The sequence below is a fragment of the Rana temporaria genome, chromosome 5 (genome assembly GCF_905171775.1).
Source record: "Rana temporaria chromosome 5, aRanTem1.1, whole genome shotgun sequence".
Lineage (NCBI taxonomy): Eukaryota > Metazoa > Chordata > Amphibia > Anura > Ranidae > Rana > Rana temporaria.
In genome coordinates, this window is record NC_053493.1 from 133174485 (window position 1) to 133197202 (window position 22718).

The following is a 22718-nucleotide window of genomic DNA, read 5'->3' on the forward strand; positions in this document are numbered from 1 at the left end:
AAAAATAAATCCACAGTTTTCTTGTTGGAATTTCCGATCGTGTGCACGTGGCATTACAATTTTGTTAAAGTGGTTGTATACCCTAATTATTAATTTTTACCTACAGGTAAGCCTATAATAAGGCTTACCTGTAGGTAAAATTATTATCTCCTAAACCTGTACAGTTTAGGAGATATTCACTTTGCATGCAACCGCTGACGTCAGTGGCGCATCAGCTGTAAATGCCAGGCTGAAGGTCCGGCAGATGCTCCCAGACTTTGCCGGGTAGAAGACTCTTCCCAGGGCCGCGAACCAGGAAGGACACGCCGAGGGCAAAATGTCAGTTGGAGACCGAGCCTCGTATTAAGGTACGTATTTAATATTGAGCTAGTGTGCGGTGCATATAGCTCATTATATCCTTGCATTATCGGATTTTCCGTCGGGAAAACCTTGGGTGGTTTTTCCGACGGAATTCCGCTCAAGCTTGGCTTCCATGCACATGGTTCAAACAAAAGTTCTCTGAATTTTCGACCGCCAAGAACGCGGTGACGTACAACACTACGATGAGCCGAGAAAATGAAGTTCAATTCTTCCGAGCATGCGTCAAACTGTTTTTTCCATCTGAAAATTTGAGAACCAGCTCTCAGATTTTTGTTGGAGGAAATTCCGACAGGAAAAGTCCGATGGAGCCTACACAAGGTCGGAAATTCCGACCAAAGCTCACATCGGACATTTTCTTGACGGAAATTTCGACCGTGTGTATGGTGAGCATTACAGGTTTTTTTATTATTTTTTTTTCCTGCGGGTATACAAACGCTTTAATGGCAGCATACTTGCATGGGATACATGTTTTGAAAAAAATCACATAGTGACCTTACAAACACTTTAAGTCGTGGCAATTTGGCTGCCCAGTGCTGCATTGTGTGAGCATTATGTGCTCTCCCCTACCCAGAAGTTTCAGAGTTTGGCCAAGCACTGCTGCATAGAGGCAGGAAGACAGTGAGCCCTGTGTAAGCTTCAACTGTAAACCTGACTTGAGCTTACACATAGATTCTTTTTTTCTCATTCTCCATGGCTGAATGGAGAGGTGGGGGAATAAATGGAAGCTAAGTATATAGTGATGGGGAAGAAGGATATAACGTGAACATGTTGTTTTGCTCTGCATGTTCACAGTTTCTGTTTAACTACAGAGATGTTAAAGGAAACAAGAAAATACAATGAGAAGGAAAAAGCATTTCCTCAAGAGGGAAAGCATAAAATTGTTGTTACTTTATAAATTAGACTTGGTCTATTTCCATAGAAAACGGGAGTAATGTAATTGTTAAATGCAAAGCGATTTTAATAGGAAAAAAGACTACCAGATTTAAAGCGGAGCTCCACCAAGAATTTTTTTTTTTATACATACCAGAAGTGCCTGTTGCTAGGCAGATCGTCCTAATCTGCCACTTCCTGATCCGCGAGCCGTCTTCTTTCTTCTGTTCCTCGGCTGCCTCCTGTGGAATGGTGGAGCGGTGTCTTCTGGGACCTTGTCTGTGTCCTAGGAGACATCATCCATTCACGTCGCGCCGCGGTGATGCCGCAAGGCTTCGCTTCCTGATTCCCTCAACGAGGATGGTGGCAGGGCAGCCGAGACCCGAGCGATTGCCCGGCTTCGGCTGCCGTCATCGAGGGAACCCTGGATATTAAAAGTCAGCAGCTACAGTGTTAGTAGCTGCTGACTTTAAATTATTATTTTTTTCTAACCGGACCGCCGCTTTAAGAAAAAATAAAACATTGGTAATAACTGGGGATTATGGGACTGATTTACTAAAGGCAAATGTGCATTTTGAAAGAGAAGTTGTACTTTACAAGGGAATTTTCATTTATTTAATCATTCATTTATTACAGGTATTTATATAGTGCCAAAAATGTACGCAGCACTTCACTATATAATGTTACATTCAGTCCCTGTCCTCAAGGAGTTACAATCTAGATCCCTAACTCACATTCATACATACACATACTAGGGTCAATTTAGACAAAAGCCAATTAACCTACAAGCATGTCTTTGGAGCTTGGGAGGAAACCAGAGTACCCGGAGGAAACCCACGCAGGCACAGGGAAAACATGCAAACTTCAGGCAGGTAGTGCAGTGGTTCATCAGAGTTTATTAAATGAAAGTGAAGCAATGCTGACTTATATTATCCAATCGCGTACAAGAAATTTTTTTTTTTTTTCATTTTCCTTGCATGTAATTGGGTATTCTTTGCACAGTGAAATTTGCTCACATTCACTAAGCTCTGGTTAAAATTTACTTGCAAAGTGCAACTGCCTACATGCTTTTAGTAAATCAGCTCCATAAATTATAAAGCTCAGTCCACATCCAATTAGAATACCTTAGTCATCTCACTACAGTAACCTGACTTATTTCTGTTGATAGTGCACTACATTTATTGGCCTAGGATTGCCTGTGTGTTTTCAAGACTGCCTTATTCTTTACTGATTCAAAATTTCATTAGTAATAAAAATATTTATTTTCCCCAAAGGTGAATTCCAATGACGATAATGGAGTGCTGACAGGTAATTGGTCAGGGAACTATGCAGCAGGTGTTTCCCCCACCGCCTGGACAGGAAGTAGCGCCATCCTACAGCAGTACTACAAAACCAAAAGGCCTGTTCATTTTGGACAATGCTGGGTATTTTCTGGAGTTTTAACAACAGGTAGGTAATAAAAACAATCTTCCAATTCTAAATATAATTTTTTTTGGTCTCAAAGGTTCTAATATAAATGTCCATAGCTACATCTTTGGTGCCCTCAAAAGTGATATTTAGGTTACAGCGAGTTACTTTCTGACGTATTATTTATTTGGAATACTTCAACAGCCAGATCTCACTGCTGTAATTACTAACTATGTTCTGGTTTATCTGAGGGCTTGGGTCGTTCCTGCTGACCTACCTTTATTTGTTCTGACTCCTTCTATGGCATGTTTCATAATATAATAGGAATATGAAACCCAACAGGGAAAAAGGCAGTTCCTCATAATGATCACAGCAGGTGTGCAGACCTATATACTCAACACAAAGGTCAATACAGTTCTAAGGGATATTAAAACCGACCAGGTGGTGATTTAATGCGCAAGAATCTACCAAGAACCTTTCAGTGGACAGACCATTTAAAAAATGGCATAATTATGAGAATGTATATATATATATTTTCTTTTTTTTTCTTTCTGGTTTGTGTGGACAATAGGTTTAAATATTTATTTGAGAAAAAGAACATGTCTGACAGAACATGTAACAGATTGCATAAAAAAATCAACCATAAGCCATAACATATCATTCAGTAGAGGTACAAAGCAATTCACTGAAAATAGTGGACAGCTCTAGTTTCCGACTGTGGGGAGGCCGGGTCCCGCCGCGTTGGGGGCCGCTACCGGCCTAACATCATCCGTGGGCTGGGCCTCGATCAAAAGGACTTAGGCCCCCGAGCGATGCCGGGGTGGGTCCGGCGTCCCATACGCCACATTTCCTGCGCCCGCCGGATGGATGGGGATTCCGCACTGGGCTCTTCCCTCTCGCCGTTACTGAGGGAATCCTGGTTAGTTTATTTTCCTCCGCTTAGTAATATGCGTAAGAAGCTAAAACTGGCCATACATTAATAGATTAGCATATAAACATTAATTCTCTGTACATCTGATGACTTGACAAATGTCATTCAAAAGTACTTCACAATTTAATTTCCCTTTAATCTTAAATTTTGAAAAAAAAATTACTTTCCTGAACGAAAACCACATTCATTGATAGAATTTATTAATTTGAGAAAGATTCATCACATCATGGATTAAAAATGAACATAGTTTTGACTCCACTAACCATTAGAAAATCAAACAAACATTCTTAAAATAAAAAGATTTAAATTAAATTCTACTACTGTATGTCCTGCTTAAGGAGGAAGTAAACCCAAAGAAAAAAAAAAAAAAACCTGCATAGCATACTAGCTCTTTATAAATTGCCATATTTATCGGCGTATAACAAACACAAGCGTATAACACGCACCCTAACTTTAGGAGGGACGTTTCAGAGAAAAAAACTTTCCACAGCCCCCTGCGTATAACACAAAGGCACAGTTTACCCTCTATTTTCAGGGTAAAAAGCGAGTGTTATACGCCAATAAATACAGTAATTACCTCACATCGAAGCCTCTGCAGCCGTCGTCGTCTCCCCCTCTGGTCGCCGACATGTCGCCCGGGGCTTGCTTTTGGGCATCGCGGCTCCGGCGCTGTGATTGTGATGACATCACTCCCGCTGGTAATGGCACACAGACTGAGGCAGTGGCACATAGGTGCCATTGCTTCAGTTTGCCCCATTGCGCATGTGCTGATTACATCGGCACATGCAGGGGACAGGGGATATCTCCTAAACCGTGCAGGTTAAAGCGGAGTTCCACCCTGAAATTTTTTTTTACACCAAAAAAAAAAAAAAAATGTTTTACTTACCCTAAATAGCTGTTGCTATGCGGAAGTGCCGAATCTGCCTCTTCATCTTCCGCAGTAGATTCTCTTCCTCGGTTTCTTCTTGTAAATGGGGCGCGCTGCATTCTGGGAACTGTGTGTATCCCAGAAAGCAGCAGGCCCATTTTACAAAGCGCCGCGCTGCTCGCGCATGCGCAGTAGGAAATGGGCAGTGAAGCCGCACGGCAATGTTGTTCGTCCAATTTTCTCATCGTGTGTACACAGTTTTTGGTAGATGTTTTTGCTCTAACACAGCCCTTTTCAACCTTTTTAAAATGAAGAAACCTTTAAGCCTCATACACACGACCGGACTTCCATCTGACTTTTCCGTGTATTTTGGTCCAAATGGGCGTTGGCCGTGAGCTTGTTCTACATACACATGGCAGAACATTTCAGCCAACTTTCACCAAATCACGTGTTTTTTCAGCTCTTTACCACCACCCTTTGGGCAACTTCTGCTATTGTCTGATCTTTAGCATTGGTTCTGAGCATGCGTGTTTGTACTTTGGACTTTAGTCCAATGAACTTGTGTACACACGATCAGATTAGCCTCCATCGGACATTTGTTGCCGAAAAGTTTGTCCGATGAAAAAGCAAAAACATTTGTCCGATGGAGCATACACCCGGCCGGATTGTCCGATCAAACAAGTCCATCGGACCGTTGTTGTCAAAAAGTCAGATCGTGTGTATGGGCCTTAAATAATTTTTTTGAGCTTCAGGGAACCCTACTAATAATTATGTTTACAGCTCACAATAAATTAGTCTGATGGTCACTGGGAAGAATGCACCTTACATTTTATGGTCGTTGGGATGAATTCCCAACTTACAGATAGCTAAAAAGGTCATTAGTGTCAGTGGTTACTCATCTGAGAGGCAGAAATGGCCTTTTGCCTGAGGAACCCCTTGCAGCCTCTGGAGGAACTCTGGTTGACAAATCACAGTTCAATGAAAATATATATGAGTGTGTATGGTCTTTACAATTACATTTCACATCTTTACTAAAATTTTGCTCCTTTCTCTAGTTATGCGAAGCTTAGGAATCCCAGCGAGAAGTGTCACTAATTTTAACTCAGCTCATGACACTGAAGAGAATCTGAAAATTGATTATTACCAGAATGAACAAGGAGAAACAATAGATGATATTTCAAGTGATTCTGTATGGTAGGTGGCTTGTTCCCTGAGAATATTAACCAAAACAGGTCCTAAATGGGCTTCCCGTTTTTTCTTACATACAGTGGGGATTTTGTAAGTTTGTTCACTTACAAAGAAATAAAGGGTCTATAATTTTTATCATAGGTGTATATTAAATGATAGAGACAGAATATCAACCAGAAAAAACACATGATACAAATGTTATAAATTGAGATGCAGTTCAGTAAGTAAAACGTATTTAATCCCTACCAACCAACAATAATTTGGGCTCCCACAGACTGGCCACAGTATGTGCTCATGTGGTACACAGATTAGTCCTGCCATTTTAAGAGGGTGCTCCTAACGACAACTTGTTATGTGTATAAAAGACACCTGTCCACAGAATCTCTTTCTTTCATTCAATCAATCCCACCAATATGGGCAAGACCAAAAAGCTGTCAAAGGATGTCAGGGACAAGATAGTAGACCTACACAAGGCTGGAATGGGCTACAACACCATCAGCAAGAAGCTTGGTAAGGAGACAAATGTTCGAGCGATTATTCACAAATGGAAGAGTTACAAAATAAGCATCAATTTCCCTCGGTCTGGAGCACCATGCAAGATTTCACCTCATGGGGTAAGGATGATCATGAGAAAAGTGGGGGATCAGTCCAGAACTACACGGGAGGAGCTTGTGAATGATCTCAAGGCAGTTGGTGACACAATACACCGTTATTGATTAAAATCCTGCAACGCCCGCAAGGTCCCCCTCCTCAAGAAGGCACATGTACAGGCCTGTCTGAAGTTTTCCAATGAACATCTAAATGATTCAGAGAAGGATTGGGAGAAAGTGCTGTGGTCAGATGAGACCAAAATTGAGCTCTTTTGCATTAACTCGTCTTTCTGTGTTTGGAGGAAGGACCCTGAGAACGCCATCACTACAGTCAAGCACGGATGTGTAAACATTATGCTTTGGGGCTGCTAAAGGTCAACTTTGTCGCATTGAGGGGCCAATGAACATGGCCATGTATTGTAAAATCTTGGATGAGAACCTTCTTCCTTCAGCCAGAACCCTGAAGATGGGTCTTGGATGGGTCTTCGAGCATTACTATGATCCAAAACATACTGCCAAGACAAAGGAGTGGCTCAAGAAGAAGCACATTAAGCTCATGGAGTGGCCTAGCCAGTCTCCAGACCTTAATCCTATAGAAAATGTATGGTGGGAGCTGAAAATTCGAGTTGCCAAGAGACAGCCAAGAAACCTTAAAGCGGGAGTTCACCGATAAATGCTGTTTTTTACTCGGCTAGTTGTTTTAAAATCCGAGCATTACTTACCGTTGTAGAGGGCGATCTTCTCCGCCACTTCCGGGTATGGGTCTTCGGGAGTGGGCGTTCCTTCCTGATTGACAGTCTTCCGAAAGGCTTCCGACAGTCGCATCCATCGCGTCACGAGTAGCCGAAAGAAGCGAAGTCGGTGCGGCTCTATACTGCGCCTGCGCACCGACGTTCGGTACTTTCGGAAACCCGTGACGCGAAGGATGCGACCGTCGGAAGCCTGTCGGAAGACTGTCATCAAGAAGAAGCCCAGTCCCGAAGACCATACCGGAAGGTGGCGGAGAAGATCGCCCTCTACAACGGTAAGTACTGCTCGGATTTTAAAACAACTAGCCGATTCCCCTAGAACCTAGAACCTCCGCTTTAAGTATTTAGAGAAGATCTGCAAAGAAGAGTGGACCAAAATCCTGCCAGGGTTGTGTGCAAACCCGGTAACCAACTACAAGAAACATCTTACCTCTGTGCTTGCCAACAAGGGTTTCACTGTCAAGTACTTTGTTTGTCATGTTTTGCTTGGGGATTAAATACTTATTTTCCTCACGAACTGCAACTCAATTTATAACATTTGTATCATGTGTTTTTGGTTGATATTCTGCATCTTTAATTTAAAATACACCTTTGGTAAAACTTATAGACCCCTCATTTCTTTGTAAGTGGGCAAACCTACAAAATCTCCAGGAGATCAAATAATAATTTTTTATTTTATTATTTTTTTTTTACAATTTTTTGATGTACTACTGCTTTGATAATGCAAACAATTTTGTAGTAAAAAAAAAAAAAAACACGTCCTTATAACTAGCACTGTGTTGGAGCAAAAATCTTGCATTGATTTACACTGTATTTCTACTAGTGACCTGGTACTCATATACTTAGGGCTCTTTCAACAGGATGCTGGGGGGCAGATAAAAAACAGGCAGATGAGCTGTTTTCATCCACCAGTCTGCCCCACCCAAATGCTAACATTGGAGCCTGATAAGGCTCTACGCATGCCATGGCCAAGAATCTTTGCTTCAGGGCCAGGGCATTTTAAACTCGGGCTGAAGGTTATGACACGAGGCACCATTTGTAAAACTTGCCCATTAAAGCGGAGTTCCACCCTTTTTTTTAGTTTATTAAAAGTCAGCAGCTACAAAAAGCATAGCTGCTGACTTTTAATAAACCGACACTTACCTGCCCCACAGTCCAGCGATGTGGCCGCCTGGAGGCTCGCTCCTCTCCCCCTCCTCTCCTCGGGCTTCACAGCCGGGTGCACACTGTGCATGCGCTAGTCGCGCTGCGCTCTCCTATTGGCCAGCCGATCTTCTGGGACCTGAGGTGTCTCCCTGAAGATCGCAGGCAGGGAGGGGCCGCCTAGGGCGAGAGGAGGAGACGCCTAGGCGGCCGAAGAAAGGAAGCAGGTCGTTGGACAGGAAGTCCCACTAAAAATAGGGTACACACTTCCCCCCCACAAAAAATGTGGCATGTCAGGGGGCAAGGAGTGCTTAAAGCGGAAGTTCCACTTTTGGGTAGTACTACTACAAAGACCCCCTTGGGGTTGAAAGAAGAGCACACTTTTAGGAGGCAGCAGGATCACCTACTGAATGCCTGCCAACCGCTATTATACTGCCCTCTGAAAAAGTGATCTATTGCGTGCTGGGTGGTGACCAGACTGTATTGCTTCACCTGCAGTAGAGAAAAGTCAGGTCACCAACCTGGCTGTGCTGTCTGACTGGGCCTGTGTAGATTTCAGATAAGGAAAAACAACTCCCTATACAGAAGGGATTTCAGCTGTGTATTTAGTTGTTTGCTTGGAGTCAACCCTGGACTCCTTAGTTTTCTTCTTTTCATTTTTTTTAGCACAGTAAAAGTGAAAGAGAATATTTGGCTGGCAGCAAGGACCCTCTACAGGCGTTGCTCATAAAGCCCTATGTTGTAAGGACTTTGCTATGGGGTATTGCTGTTCTTGACAACGGTTTAAATAATTTAACATATATATATAGTAAAGGTATAGTTATTGGTTCTAAATGATGATAGAAGTGACATGTGACAGTACAGTAATAAAAGTATTGTAATAAAAACAATACAAATAAAAATAAAAATAATCAAAGTAATTATATAGTTACAATACTTTTATGTTACATTAAATTACTAATATTATTTTTATTATTTATTATTTATTATCATTTAGAACCAAGCGCCATATTTTTACTATGTATATTTTGTAAGTGGATTTACCCTTCTTAAAGGGGCAACTAAGATTTTTGTTAAGTTTGTCTGATTTTGGAGTAGGCACCAAACACTGGTTTATTGTTTTGAATAATTTAAGTTGCTTTATTCATTTCATGGTGTGGACTTTACTATGTTCCATATTACTTTAGGAACTTTCACGTGTGGAATGATGTGTGGATGAAAAGACCTGACCTACCTAATGGATATGATGGCTGGCAGGCAATTGATGCCACCCCGCAAGAGAAAAGTCAGGGTAAGGTGTAAAATGACAAGCAAGTAATTGGTCCAAAGTAGTTTGTCACATGTGACATCATCAGGGTCATAAACTACCATATGATAGGATTGACTTTCAATGCTAATCCATGGAGACTTTAGTAGAGAGGGTTAGAAGGTTTTTCCACATTATGTATAGTTTTGTCTATTGTTCTTTTAAACTATGTAATAATTAAACAATTAAGTCCTGATTTAATCAACTTTCAGGTGTCCTTGTTGTCACACACCCCAAATAAGCATCCCTCCCATGTTTGTGTTTTGTCTTTGCATTGTGGTGGATGAAATTGAAATGCTCATGCTATGGATCATGACATTTTAAAAATCTGCTACTGGAGAACCTGAGACCACAACGTTTTTATTTCTGCTGCTAAATTATCTCTCTAAGAAATCAATATTCTGACCATGAATGACATCGTTTTAGAACATCTATTGCTCCAAGACTGACAAGGTCACATGAGCAAACAACTCAACATTGCAGATAGCAAATGGCATTGAGCCTATAGTGAACTTAATTTTATATATAAATAGTAGAGCTTCACAATTCTGGCCAAAATGAGAATCAAAATTTTTTTTGCTTGAAGTAAACATCACGATTCTCGCGGCGTGAAATCTTTCACATTATACAAAAACATTTGGGCTAACTTTACTGGTTGTTTTTTTTATTTTTTATTATTCATTAAGGTAATTTTTTCCCAAAAAGTTGCATTTGAAAGACCACTGCGCATGTCACATAAAATATTGCAACAACCACCATTTTATTCTCTACGGTCTCTACTAAATATATATATATATATATATATATATATATATATATATATATATATATATTAGTGCTGTCAAGCGATTAAAATTTCTAATCGCGATTAATCGCATTAATGTCATAGTTAACTCACGATTAATCGCGCGATTAAGGAGGTTCACCCTTTAAAACATTTTTTTTTTGTTTTCTTATTTATTTTATTTTTTTTTATAAAAATAAATTGTGTTTTTTTTTTTTTTTACATTTTGATCACTTTTATTGCTGTCACAAGGAATGTAAACATCCCTTGTGACAGCAATAGGTGGTGACAGGTACTCTTTATGGCCATTGGCAGCCGAGAAACCCGAAAGTGACGTCATGACGCCGCTTCCGTGGTTTCAATGCGGAGACTGAATCAAAGCCGTTTACGGCTTAGTGTCAGTCTCCGCCTGAACACAGAACGCGGCGGATGGAGGATCGGGTCTCCCGGTGGGACGGGAGGCCCGGTCAGAGCGGCGAAAGGTGGTGGGAGGGGGGGGTGTCCCCTCCCGCTCCTCCGGCATAACAACCGAGCGGCTTTTAGCCGGATAGCCGATCGCCCGCTCTAAACAACGGTACCGGGATGATGCCTGCGGCTGCAGGCATCATCCTGGTATAACCCCCGAACCCCGATGACGCATATATGTGTCCCGTTGGCGTGAAAGGGTTAAGAGGTACGTGCTGACAAAAGAAAAATTTTTTTAAAGGGTGAACCTCGTTAATCGCGCGATAAAAAAATTGACGGCGTTAAAATGGGTTTGTGTTAACGCCGTTAATAACGCGTTTAACTGACAGCACTAATATATATATATTTATAAATAATGTTTGGGGGTTCCAAGTAATTTTCTAGCAAAAAACAATGTTTAGTGTTTAATGTTTAAGTGGTTAAACTTTCCTCATTTACACACAGAAGTGTATTCCTTTGATGTAAAGGACAAATTGTTACAATGTTTAGACTTAAAGGGGTCATAAGGCCCCTTTCACACATGCTAACCGTATGTCCGCTTTTTCATCCATCCGTTTGCGGATGTAAAAGGGACATACATTGGTCCCTATGAGATTGTGGGTGTCAGCGGATGAACATCCGATCTCGTCCTCCTCCACAAAGATCCGATTCTGCAGACGGACGAAAATCCTATTTTTCCTTCGGTCTGCGGATCAGATGAACACGGACAGATGGTCTGTGTTCATCCGATTCCCCCATAGGGAAGAGCGGAGAAAAGACAGGGCGGTCCCTGCACACAGTGTGCGGGGACCGCCCTGTCATCCGCCAGCTCAGCGGGGATCAACAGAGTGATCCCCGCTGAGCATACGGAGCATACGGAGGCGGATCATTACTGATGAAAGGGGCCTAAAGGTTCTTCTTTTATTTTTTAAATAGGTTCCTTTAAGCTAGTGCATTGTTGGTTCACTTACCCTTTCTTTTCGATTTCCCTTCTAAATGTTTTTTTTCTTTGTTTGAATTTCTCACTTCCAGTTTCTCCTCAGTAAGCTTTCCACCATCATCCGAGTGGTGGAAAGTCATTTAGAACAGCTTACTGAACACCTTACTGAGGAGGAACAGGAAGTGAAAAATTCAGACAAAGAAAACAAAACAAAAAAAAAACATTTAGAGGGGGAATTGAAGGAAAAGGTAAGTGAACCAACAATGCACTAGCTTAAAGTAACCTATTTAGAAAATAAAAAACAAACCTTTACAACCCCTTTACGTTCCACTGCTAAAGAATGTTGGGATACTTGGCAGACTGCACAGATTTTTTCTTCCTTTCTTTTGACGGCTGATGTCTTTAGCAAAGAAGAGAGAATTCTCTGCGTAGAAAGATCAGGAAAAACTTTTTTAAGATCGCAACTGGAAAAAATATATCGATATCGATTCGTGACGATTAATTGTGCAGCTCTAATAAATAGCTTCATAACTATCTGTCTATTACAAGGTAGATTTGATTACATTTTTTGTTCCACAAGTTCTTCCTTCCACTGTCTATTAGCATCTAATAGCATGTATGCTGCATACTTCTGTTTGTCTTACAGGTGTCTTTCAGTGTGGCCCTTGTTCTCTGAAAGCCATTAAAGAGGGAGTTGTGTATCTGCCATTTGATGGAAAATTTTTGTTTGCTGAAGTAAATGCAGATAAGATTCAATGGCTGGTGACCTGCATAGATGATGAGGAGGAATTCACCAAGATCAAGGAAGAGCCGAGGAGCATTGGCAAATTCATCAGTACTAAGATGGTTAATAAGAACCTTAAAGAAGACATTACAATACAATACAAGCACAGAGAGGGTAAGAATAAATACTCTTTATTGCTGTAAGTTGTCAGTTGCGTCATTTACCTAGAAGTAAAACAGATTGGAGCAACTTAAAGCTCTGCCGTAATTCTTAAAATGTCTATGGTTTATTTAACAATTTCTACACACAGTAAACATTAAGGACCAGATCCACAAAGAAGTTACGCTGGCGTATCTATTGATAGGCCGTGTAACTTCTAGGATGCTCCGGCGTATCTTTTTTCTGTATTTAGAAAACAAGATACGCCAGAATTTTGCTAAGATACGACCAGCGTAAGTCGCCTACGCTGTCGTATCTTAACTGCATATTTACGCTGGCCGCTGTATGCTGATTTACGCCTAGAATATGTAAATCAGCTAGAAACGCCAATTCACGAACGTACACCCGGCCGTCGCAATTCAGATACGCCGTTTACGTTAGGCTTTTTCCGGCTTAATGTTACCCCTGCTATATGAGGCGCAGCCAATGTTAAGTATGGACGTCGGGCCAGCGTCAAATTTTCCGTCGATTACGTCATTTGCGTAAGTCGTTCGTGAATAGGGCTGTGCGTCATTTACGTTCACGCCGAAAGCATGAGCTTTTTGTGGGTTAATTTGGAGCACACTGGGATACTTTCACGGACGGCATGTGCTGTTCGTAAAAAAGCGTCATTTACGTGGGGTCACAATACATTAACATAAAACACGCCCACATGTTCCATATTTGAATTAGGCGGGCTTACGCCGGCCTATTTACGATACGCCGCCGCAACTTTGCTTTGAGAATACTGCACTTGCCTGTCAAAGTAGCGGCGGCGTAGCGTAACTACGATACGCTATGCCTGCTTAAAATGACGCCGTTCTACGTGGATCTGGCCCAATGAGTTTATATTCAGGTACATTCATCTAAGGGAAGTACACAAGTTTACAATAACAATAATAGCACTTATTCATAGCTCCCAACTGTTAATAGTCTGTCTTCTGGAAACAAATGCAACTGTCACTTTTTCCTCTTCCATCATTCATCTTTGATTTATAGATCTTTATAAATATGTATTATTTAACTACACACATTATACTACATTAGCCTTTCATTTAGTTCACCTTTTTTGATAACTGTGTGCCATTGGGGAACTTCCCCTATATTCATGTCCCAGGTAAACAGAAAGTGGGAGGAAACGTCTCTAAAATGAGGGCAGCTCTCTTCTTAGGTAGTTGTCAACAAAAAAGATATCCCCATTAGAAGATTTCTTTGCATGTACTGTTCCAGTGACAGTTGTAAAATATACAATTTCCGATTACATTATGTCAAAGTGATAACTGTCTTCAGAACAAATAGAGAGGCTGAATCTCCTCAGTGGGGACACAGAGAGCAATAAAAACCTGAGAAAGATTTTTTTTTCTTTTTTTTTACTTTTCTTTTTTTTTTCTTTTGTCTAGAGCCCTCGTTGTCTATTGGTGCCTGTAAATTCAGAAAGAGCCTTCTAATATTAGTGCTAGTTGCTCTACCTGGTATAAAACCTGACTGGTCTGGATGGACTAAGTAATTGATACATCTATTTAAACGAGTCGCTAGTACTCTGGCCAGTATCTTTACATCCGTACATAGTAGCGATATTGGGCGGTAGGATGAAGGGTCCAGTTGGTCCTTCCCCTCCTTGTGGATTACGATTATGGTCGCTTCCGACATTGAGCTAGGAGAAAGATTTTAACTGGCCTTTACTTAACCCAAAACTAAAAGATACACTTTAAATTTCCATTAACTGTATAACTAGGGGCATGGCAAGGGTATACACTTTGCCCAAAGGGTGATACGTTCATTGTAGAAAATAATATTTTATTTATGTTCAGCATTTATACAGTGAAGCAAATAACTCTTATGCCCGATCAGATCCAGATCAAGTGCAGGTGCTCCAACCAACCTAAGTTTTCAATATATACCTGTAGTACTTTCTGGTGGCCTCTTTAAGCTGCTGGGCAGAGCGTTGTTTCTTCACATGATGACATCTAAATAAAGCAGAAATTTGAGCATTCACCGGTATGCATTCTTCCTTTTGAATACAAGCTTTGGTTATAAACAAGCCTGTTTGCCGGTCTGCTTTGAGCCTTGAGTGTGGACTGACCTAGAGCAGTGTTTGCTTTTTTGTGTGGTGATATTTTACATTTGCTGAATAATATATGGATGTAAACTGTTCTAAGACCATTCTCATATAGGATTGTTGGATATGTTGGGTCTTTTCCTCCATGTTGGAAGACTTGATGGCCAAAATCTTTTCTATTTAAAGTTTGTAGGGTTAGGGCCTGGGCTGACATATACCGGTACTTTGAGGTTACCATAAATATTAGTTGCCTGTTGAATAATTGGGATGCTAGCTTTGACTTTGTAGAAATTTCCAGCAATTTCCTTAATGATCTCTTGTACACATCAGTTTTGCTTTTGTCCTTCATTACTGTGCTATAATGAAATGGGGCCAATTCATTAAAATGTATGTAAATCATAAATCTATATTTAGTATGTTTGGCATTATATTTCACTGCATACAATTTTTAAAATATTTTTTTTTTTTGGTGAATTTAGTAAAACTTGCTGAGTGAGCTGATAGACCTGATATTTAGCTCACAGGCCTGCTGAAGGATATGCAAGACTGACAACATTTCTGCTAATTGCAAGGCTGAGGCTTAGCATTGTTGGTCTGAAACAAGAAGTGCTGTTACTGGCAGGTTCCCCAGATAAGAAACTTTGCAACAGATTCACAAAAATCACTTGCTTAAGATAATTGTATACAGTGAAGTACTACAAAAATAGAAGGGTTTGGTTCTGTAAAGGAATGTAACCAAGTTGTTTCTTGCCAGGGATGCTTACTTGGTCCCCATCTGCCACCATTTCAGACACTCAACTAATATATCTTATTAGATAGGTTTGGCATTATGTTAAGGAGCAGCTCTGTTTCCCTATCAAAGCATTATATTGTGTAAGTATGGTACACATCATTGTCTCCAATTGTATCTTCTTTGTTGTTCAGGTTCTGAAGAAGAGAGGGCAGCATTCGGAACTGCCTGTTCTCACCTGAAGTCAGACATCTGCATGGTGTTTTCTGCCCCTCCACCTCCTCCTCCGGCTGGCATTAAGTTACAGATCACAGGAGACAAGGAATTACTGCCCGGGAACACTTTGTGTCTGAATATTGTGGTTGAAAATGAATCAGATGAGACAAAGACAGTCACTGTCACCTCTGGAAGTCAATTGCAAACCTATACAGGCAAAGTCATTGCCTCCTTGGCATCTATCAACCAGACTGTGGAAGTGGCAGGGAAGCAAGGTACTGTAAATATGTAACTTAACAATCTAGCAGAAGTATTCTTTTAGGCACAATTTTTGTGTATTATATGCTAATTAACTATATATGCATTTAACATTCCTGTTTGCAAGTTTCTATTTGTTCACTATATTTTTCTTTGTACTTGCTTTACCCGAAACAATGTTTGTAGCTGGATCAGTCCCATTTAACGTGCCTGCCGACCTGTACATGAAGTCTGTGATATTAGTGGAGGATGAGCTTATGATGAGAGTCAATATCATGGTAGAAACAAAAGACAAAAATGAGAAAATCAATGAGTGTCTGATGATTCCATTTACTTATCCACCACTCAAAGTAGAGGTGAGTTTTTCAAATCACAAAGATCTACATGAGTGTTTGACTAAACGTTTAAATGTATAATATACAGTATCTTAATCAAATCCTGGGCATACACTATGCACCCCAGTTAATTTATATTTACCTTGAATTCCAGGTAGATAAATACACCAATGGATATAGTTATTTATCTATTAAAAGGAATTAAGTGCCATTTTAAATGCAGTTAGTGTAAATAATTACATTTGAGAACAGCTCAGACTTTTTTTAGTCCTCAGTACAGCAGCCCACAGACTGGAAAAGGAAGCAGCAGCACTATGTGTCAATCAGATTTCGTACATGTACATGTGCTAACAAGCAACATCCTGATAGGAAAAAACAAAAAGATGACATCATCAGTCTGCTGCCGCTCCTTCAGTGTCAAAGAACAGGCTAAAGGCATATAGTCACCCTGTGTTGCTTAAATGCAGTGGAGAAAAGTCAGCAGTTGCATTCTCTACCACTATTATATTAATATTATACAGGATTTATATAGCGCCAAAACAGCTTACGCAGCGCTTTAACGTTAAAACATAAGGCAGACTAGGACAATTTGGAGGTATCGCCTAGCACAGTACAGCATATTATCAGCTGTCAAGGCTGGAATTCATTTTGGTCACATAAGTATAAGGGGCTGTAGTATTTTACAGCAGCTCCTGTAAAGAATGATCTCACGTTTTGTCATGGTAATTTGTATTTTTTTGGTGTTTTTATCAGTTTATCAAAATTGAAGTTTAATCTTTTTTTCCCCAACTCTTTCCCTCAATGAATGTGATAATTTTATTTTTTAAATAAAACCTTGCAGTTTTCATTATATACTTTATTTTAGACCCAGTGATATCCTCTCTGGGTCTCTGTGCTTTCCTGTGTAATACAGGCAGATGGTCATTATTGATGAGAGGGGCTTCACATAGCTTGCTTTAAACATCTTATCACATAACCTCAGTACTCCTTTCAAAAGTCCTCAACAAGCAGTGGGCTGACTCTTGGGAGAAATTGTGCAAACATCAAAATACCTTCATGGGCTGGTGTCAAACTGGAAGAGAGGCCTTTCCTAGGTATACTGTATTTACTGGTATACTGTATTTACAGCCTACAGCACCTTGTATTTCCAGGCAGTCTCCCATCCAAGTACTAACTAGTCCCGACCCTTCCCTAGCCTTCTCCAAGATCAGAAGATCGGGCATGTTGAGGGTGATGTGGCCATAGGCTAGCCTACAGCACAGGGTATTCCTACGTGGTCTCCCATCCAAGTACTAACCAGGCCGAACCCTGCATAGCCTCCGAGATCAGATGAGATCAGATGAGATTGGGCATGTTCAGGGTGATATGACAATAGACTAGCCTACAGCACCTAGTATACCCAGGCAGTCTCCAATCCAAGTACTAACTAGGCCCTGCTTAGCCTCCAAGATCAGGCATGTTCAGGGTGATGAGGCCATAGGCTAAGTAGGGTCTAGCCTGGTTAGTACTTGGATGATAGACCGCCTGGGAATACCAGGTGCTGTAAACTGTATTTACTGTACATGCAGGCTACCCAAGGTAATACTCAGGTGTAATGAAAGGGGCGGGCCTGGGATGTTTTGTCTTGGAAGGAATGTCCTCCAGTGTATAGAAAGGGTTGGTCCAGGGACATTTTGACTTGGGAGGAATGTCCTCCAGTGAGGAAATGAGGTAGGCAGACTCCCTCTGACTTACTGCAACCACTAGTGTACACTGTAAGAAGCTTGCAATGTACAATTCAATTTAGAGCAGGGATCCTCAAACTACGGCCCTCCAGCTGTTGTAGAACTACACATCCCATGAGGCATTGTAACACACTGACATTCACAGACATGACTAGGCATGATGGGAATTGTAGTTTCTGAACAACTGTAGGGCCGTAGTTTGAAGACCCATGATTTAGAGAAAGCTATTTCAATACAGGATAGGAGCCTGTACAAATGTGCAAGACTGTAGGCAAGGCTTGAGTTCAGTGTAGGAGCAAAAAGAGACAGCACATGTTTTAGGAATACTGCTATCTCTGATGCCCTGTACACACGACCAGGATTTCTGATAGCAAAAGATCCGTCGGAAATCCCAAGGAGAAAACCAAGAACCTGCTCTCTACTTTTCCCCCGTACACAGGTTCGGTTTTCCCGTCGGGAAAACTCAGATGAGAGCTTTTCTTTGGGAATCCCGACCGTGTGTATGCTCCATCATGCTTTTTCCCCACAGGAAAACTGCCAAAAATGAGAGCAGGTTCTCTTTTTTTGTCATGTGGTTTTTGGGCAGTTTTCCCACTGGAAACCTGGTCATGTGTACGGGGCATAACAGTAATTGGATAGAGCAGCTTTACCATTTAGATCAGGCGTCTCAAACTGGTGGCCCTCCAGCTGTTGCAAAACTACAAGTCCAATGAGGCATTGCAAGAATGACAGTTACCAGCATGACTCCCACAGGCAGAGGCATGATGGGACTTGTAGTTTTACAACAGCTGGAGGGCCACCAGTTTGAGACCCTTGATTTAGATCAATGTTTGCTTAAATGATATTGGCTGTTTATAATTGATCAGTACAAAAGTTAATGAATTTATATTGTCAACATTGTTTTCTACAGATGCCAGAAACTGCCAAGATAGATGAAGATTTCACCTGTACTTTTACATTTAAGAATACCCTGAGCATTCCCCTAGAGAAATGTGAGCTGAATGTGGAAGGACTGGGCATCTTCAAACTTGAGAAATTTGAACACGGGTATGTAAATACCAAATGGGGTTCAGTATTGTACATAGAAAAAGAGCCACCTGAACCTTTTATCACCTACCAGCTAGAGTGGTGTTTCTGGGGTCTGCATTCCATTGCTGGTGCATGGACATGTACCAAGTGGTCCCCACCCATCTTCCTGCTTTAGGATGTGCTGTTGTTGGCAGATGGGAAGAACATTTATTGCTTCTGTTTTTCCTGACACAACCCCGTTGACACTTGGGTGTTTCTGCAAACACGTGAAAACAGACTGAAATGCGCAATGCACATGCAGTGCCATTATTTCTTAATGTCACCCCAAATGCACCCGCCATGTGTTTTTTTTTTATGCGAAAAATGCACAAAAACATGCAACGCAAAGTACACTTGGTTCATGTCCAAAATTTAAAATGGCCCGTGCACATCTGGCTGTAGCAAAAACAAGCATTTCTGCAAATGCATGACATGCTTACGATGACATTATTTCTTAATGTCACCCCAATAGTGCACCCCAATAGTGCATTTTTCGTGTGCCAAAAATTTGCAAAAACATGTGGCTCATGTCCAAAATTTGGCATATGAGCTTCTTTAGTTTGTTTTTGGAGCAGAGGGAGGTCAATTCAAATGAATGGTGGCGATCCAAAAACACACTATAAGAACCCATTAAAAAGTGGTAAAAACATGTGTGACCTACATGAGCTTCTTTGGTCCATTTTTTGGAGCAGAGGGATGCCCACTGATTTATTGAATGATGCTGCTCCAAAAACGAGGTTCAAAAAAGCCCCAAAGACATGACGCAGTAGCATCGCTCAAGTATGAACAGAGCCTCAGTATGATGCTGATATAATATTCCAATATACTAATTATGGTGCTTCCATACATGCACAACATCTTCAATGATATTGGAGGGTTCTTCCCCATGTGTCTCTCCATTTTCAGTAGCCAGGGTGCTGTTCTATTCAGAAGCAGAACTATTGGCAAACACTACTGCTGAAACCAGAAAGAATACAAGAATTATTTACTGAAGTCTGCGACATTCCACACCCTCCACCAAAGTGTTCCTTTAACTGAAGATGTCATTAATAAACTGGTGTGTATTTAAATGTATATTTTCTCCCTGTACACAGAGACATCAGACCTGGAGGAATCTTCCGGTGTAAGATCGTCTGTGCTCCAAAGAAAGCTGGAGAAAAGAAAATTGTGGCTGAATTAATTTCCAAGCAGGTCAAGGGACTTTCTGCTGAAAGGATGATCACCATTACCAAGTAGAATATGGATGACAGGGTTTTAAGTCAAGGAGAAAGCTAAAAGAGCCAATAGGCCTATTCATAAAGATTTGTCATCATCTAGTACAAATATCCCCCTTTCACTCTGATTTTCCACTACAATTTTCCCCAATTTATTAAAGTTATATATTATGCCTGTTTAGGATTTCGTAAATGATCAACTAAATTTTCCACACAAAATGGTAGACCACATATAAATACATTTGCTGAGTTATTTTTTTTTTTAAATATGGCAAAGGTTGTCAATATTGCCCAATACAGCTTTAGAGAAATGTGAAACGCCCTTAAAAAGAATGTAAAAATATGTGTTTAGATCTTTATAAACAGGTAATTTAGCCTTTCATGGAATAAGCTTGTCCTCAGTGAAAAAAAATATCTTATATGTATGAACAGAAAACACAATAAAGCCCTACTTATCAAAAACCCTTAGTGTATTTATTAATATCTATTAATCATTAAGTCATTGATTGTCGGTTTTTTTATTTCTTTTTTGGATGAAACCTAATGTAGCCGATACCTGAAAATGAACACAACACATGTATATTTTCAGAAAATAGTTTCCAAATGATCTTTGTGGTTGCTAAAAAATTGTCTTCTAGTTGCCCTAGATGCTACATTGAGGATCAGGAAATACTTTGTTCCATATTATATGATACAAAGGAAAAGAAACACAGCAGTATGGATAAACCATTTAATGATAAGGCAAAAGTAAAACTACTCACAAAAGCATGAATACAAGCAATGTAGTAGTAATCCTCCAGCAAGATCCGGGTGGGATTTTCTCCTGAAAGTCTGTGTCTCTGGAGTGCAGCTGATGGCTCGTGCAGGTGGAATTCAGCATTCGTAGCCTCTGGGAACAGTGGGGGACACAGGGGAGATTGGAGATGACATCTCTTCTGGGTGCAGGGTGAGAGGAGGCGGCTTCACGTTTTTGTCTGTCCCTATTATATGATACCCAAGAATAGCGCTGCTGTAATTTAACTGGTTCTTCTTCGGAGTTTAGAAAAAAATAATTGCGCTAGTAATACACATTAATAATAATGCAGCAAAATAATGATCATAAGGAGAGAAAGGAACTCCAATAGTGTGATTCCATTCAGACAATTTATTGAAAAATTAGCAAAAGCCAAAGGGCTACTTACAAGCTTAAAAACATCAATCTTGCATGTAAAAAGCTAATTTGCCAGCAAACTTTCAGATACGAACACCCGCACTTCCGGGTCACATAAGTTGAGATGGCATCAGCGTGTAGCTCCACCGACATGTTTCGTCACACATGACGTCTTCCTGGGGCATGGGCGACGCATTGAGACATCGCGTTAAATACGAGTAACCAGGCCTCGTTTTCACACAGCGACCATGACAGATAGAAGTCTCCTTCCCATCCATAACATACAACAACATTGTAATTGGAAATAGCAGTGTTGATGTCCAATTGTATGCCCAATTATGAACAGGATTGTATTAGTAGACATCAACACAAAATGTAAAGTATAGATAGAATTATGTTAAAAAAAACTTTAATACAGTTATAATTGATCATACTGAAAAATAATAATATCGAGGGGACCTCGAGTGGTCAAAAAATAAAATGCTGATATAAATTCACATACATTCTAAAAAGATCCACATAAATTACATAAATAAAAAAAAAAAAAGGGGAAAATTAAGAAAACAAATTATAATAATACAAATGGATGGGGAAAGTGACTTCCAAACATCCAGTAACACGATATACATATATGCAATCTTTAAAAAATGATATTGATAAATTCATAAATAAAAATTATTCCAACACTGTACCTAAAAAAAATAATAGTCAATACCATCATGCATTGTTAATAAAATCATTAACCTCAATATCTGCATTTAAACCAAAAGGTCTGAGACACTGGGCCTTGTAGATCCAATTCATCTCTAGTTTTGAAATTTCACGTCTCCTTGCTCCTCCCCTCCAATGCATTTTTAGCTTATCAATCCCCACAAAAGAGGTACCAACCGGGTTTTTATTGTGAACCTCCAGATACTGTCTGGATACTGGATGACCCTTAAAGCCCCCCTTAATGCTGCCAATATGTTCAGCAAGTCTAACATATAAGGGGCGTATTGTACGTCCTACATACTGTAATCCTCTGACGAACTATGTGATGTAAACTTGGTGATCTTTTTATTACTGATACTATTAATACAATACACTGGGCATCCTTTGCATTCATAGAATCCAACCATATTTTGAAAAAAACATCAACTTAAGCCCTGTACACACGATTGGATAACTGATGGAATCTAATCCGATGGCTTTTTTCGTCGGATATCCGATGAAGCTGACTTTCATCAGTCTTGCCCACACACCATCAGTCAAAAATCCGACCGTGCCAAAACGCGGTGACGTAAAACACTACGACGTGCTGAAAAAAAGTTCAATGCTTCTGAGCATGCGTCGACTTGATTCTGAGCATGCATGGATTTTTCTCTGATGGAGTTCCACACAGACGATCAGATTTTTGCTATCAAATTTTTATCCATAGGAAAAAAATTAAAACATGTTCTATTTTTTTTTCACCGATGGAAAA

At 40.4% G+C, this 22718-nt stretch overlaps 1 protein-coding gene across 1 annotated transcript in view; it reads left to right on the forward strand.

The window, feature by feature from the left end:
* The window catches only part of TGM4 (transglutaminase 4), a 44025-nt gene extending 23457 nt beyond the window's left edge, over positions 1 to 20568 (forward strand). Inside the window, exons 7-14 of the mRNA XM_040353137.1 lie at positions 2505 to 2679; positions 5492 to 5630; positions 9294 to 9397; positions 12227 to 12478; positions 15486 to 15782; positions 15952 to 16121; positions 18735 to 18871; positions 19987 to 20568. Of these exons, the coding sequence (XP_040209071.1) occupies positions 2505 to 2679; positions 5492 to 5630; positions 9294 to 9397; positions 12227 to 12478; positions 15486 to 15782; positions 15952 to 16121; positions 18735 to 18871; positions 19987 to 20128 (1416 nt within the window). The 3' untranslated portion in view covers positions 20129 to 20568. The remainder of the gene's footprint in view (positions 1 to 2504; positions 2680 to 5491; positions 5631 to 9293; positions 9398 to 12226; positions 12479 to 15485; positions 15783 to 15951; positions 16122 to 18734; positions 18872 to 19986) is intronic.
* The last annotated feature ends 2150 nt before the right edge of the window (positions 20569 to 22718 follow it).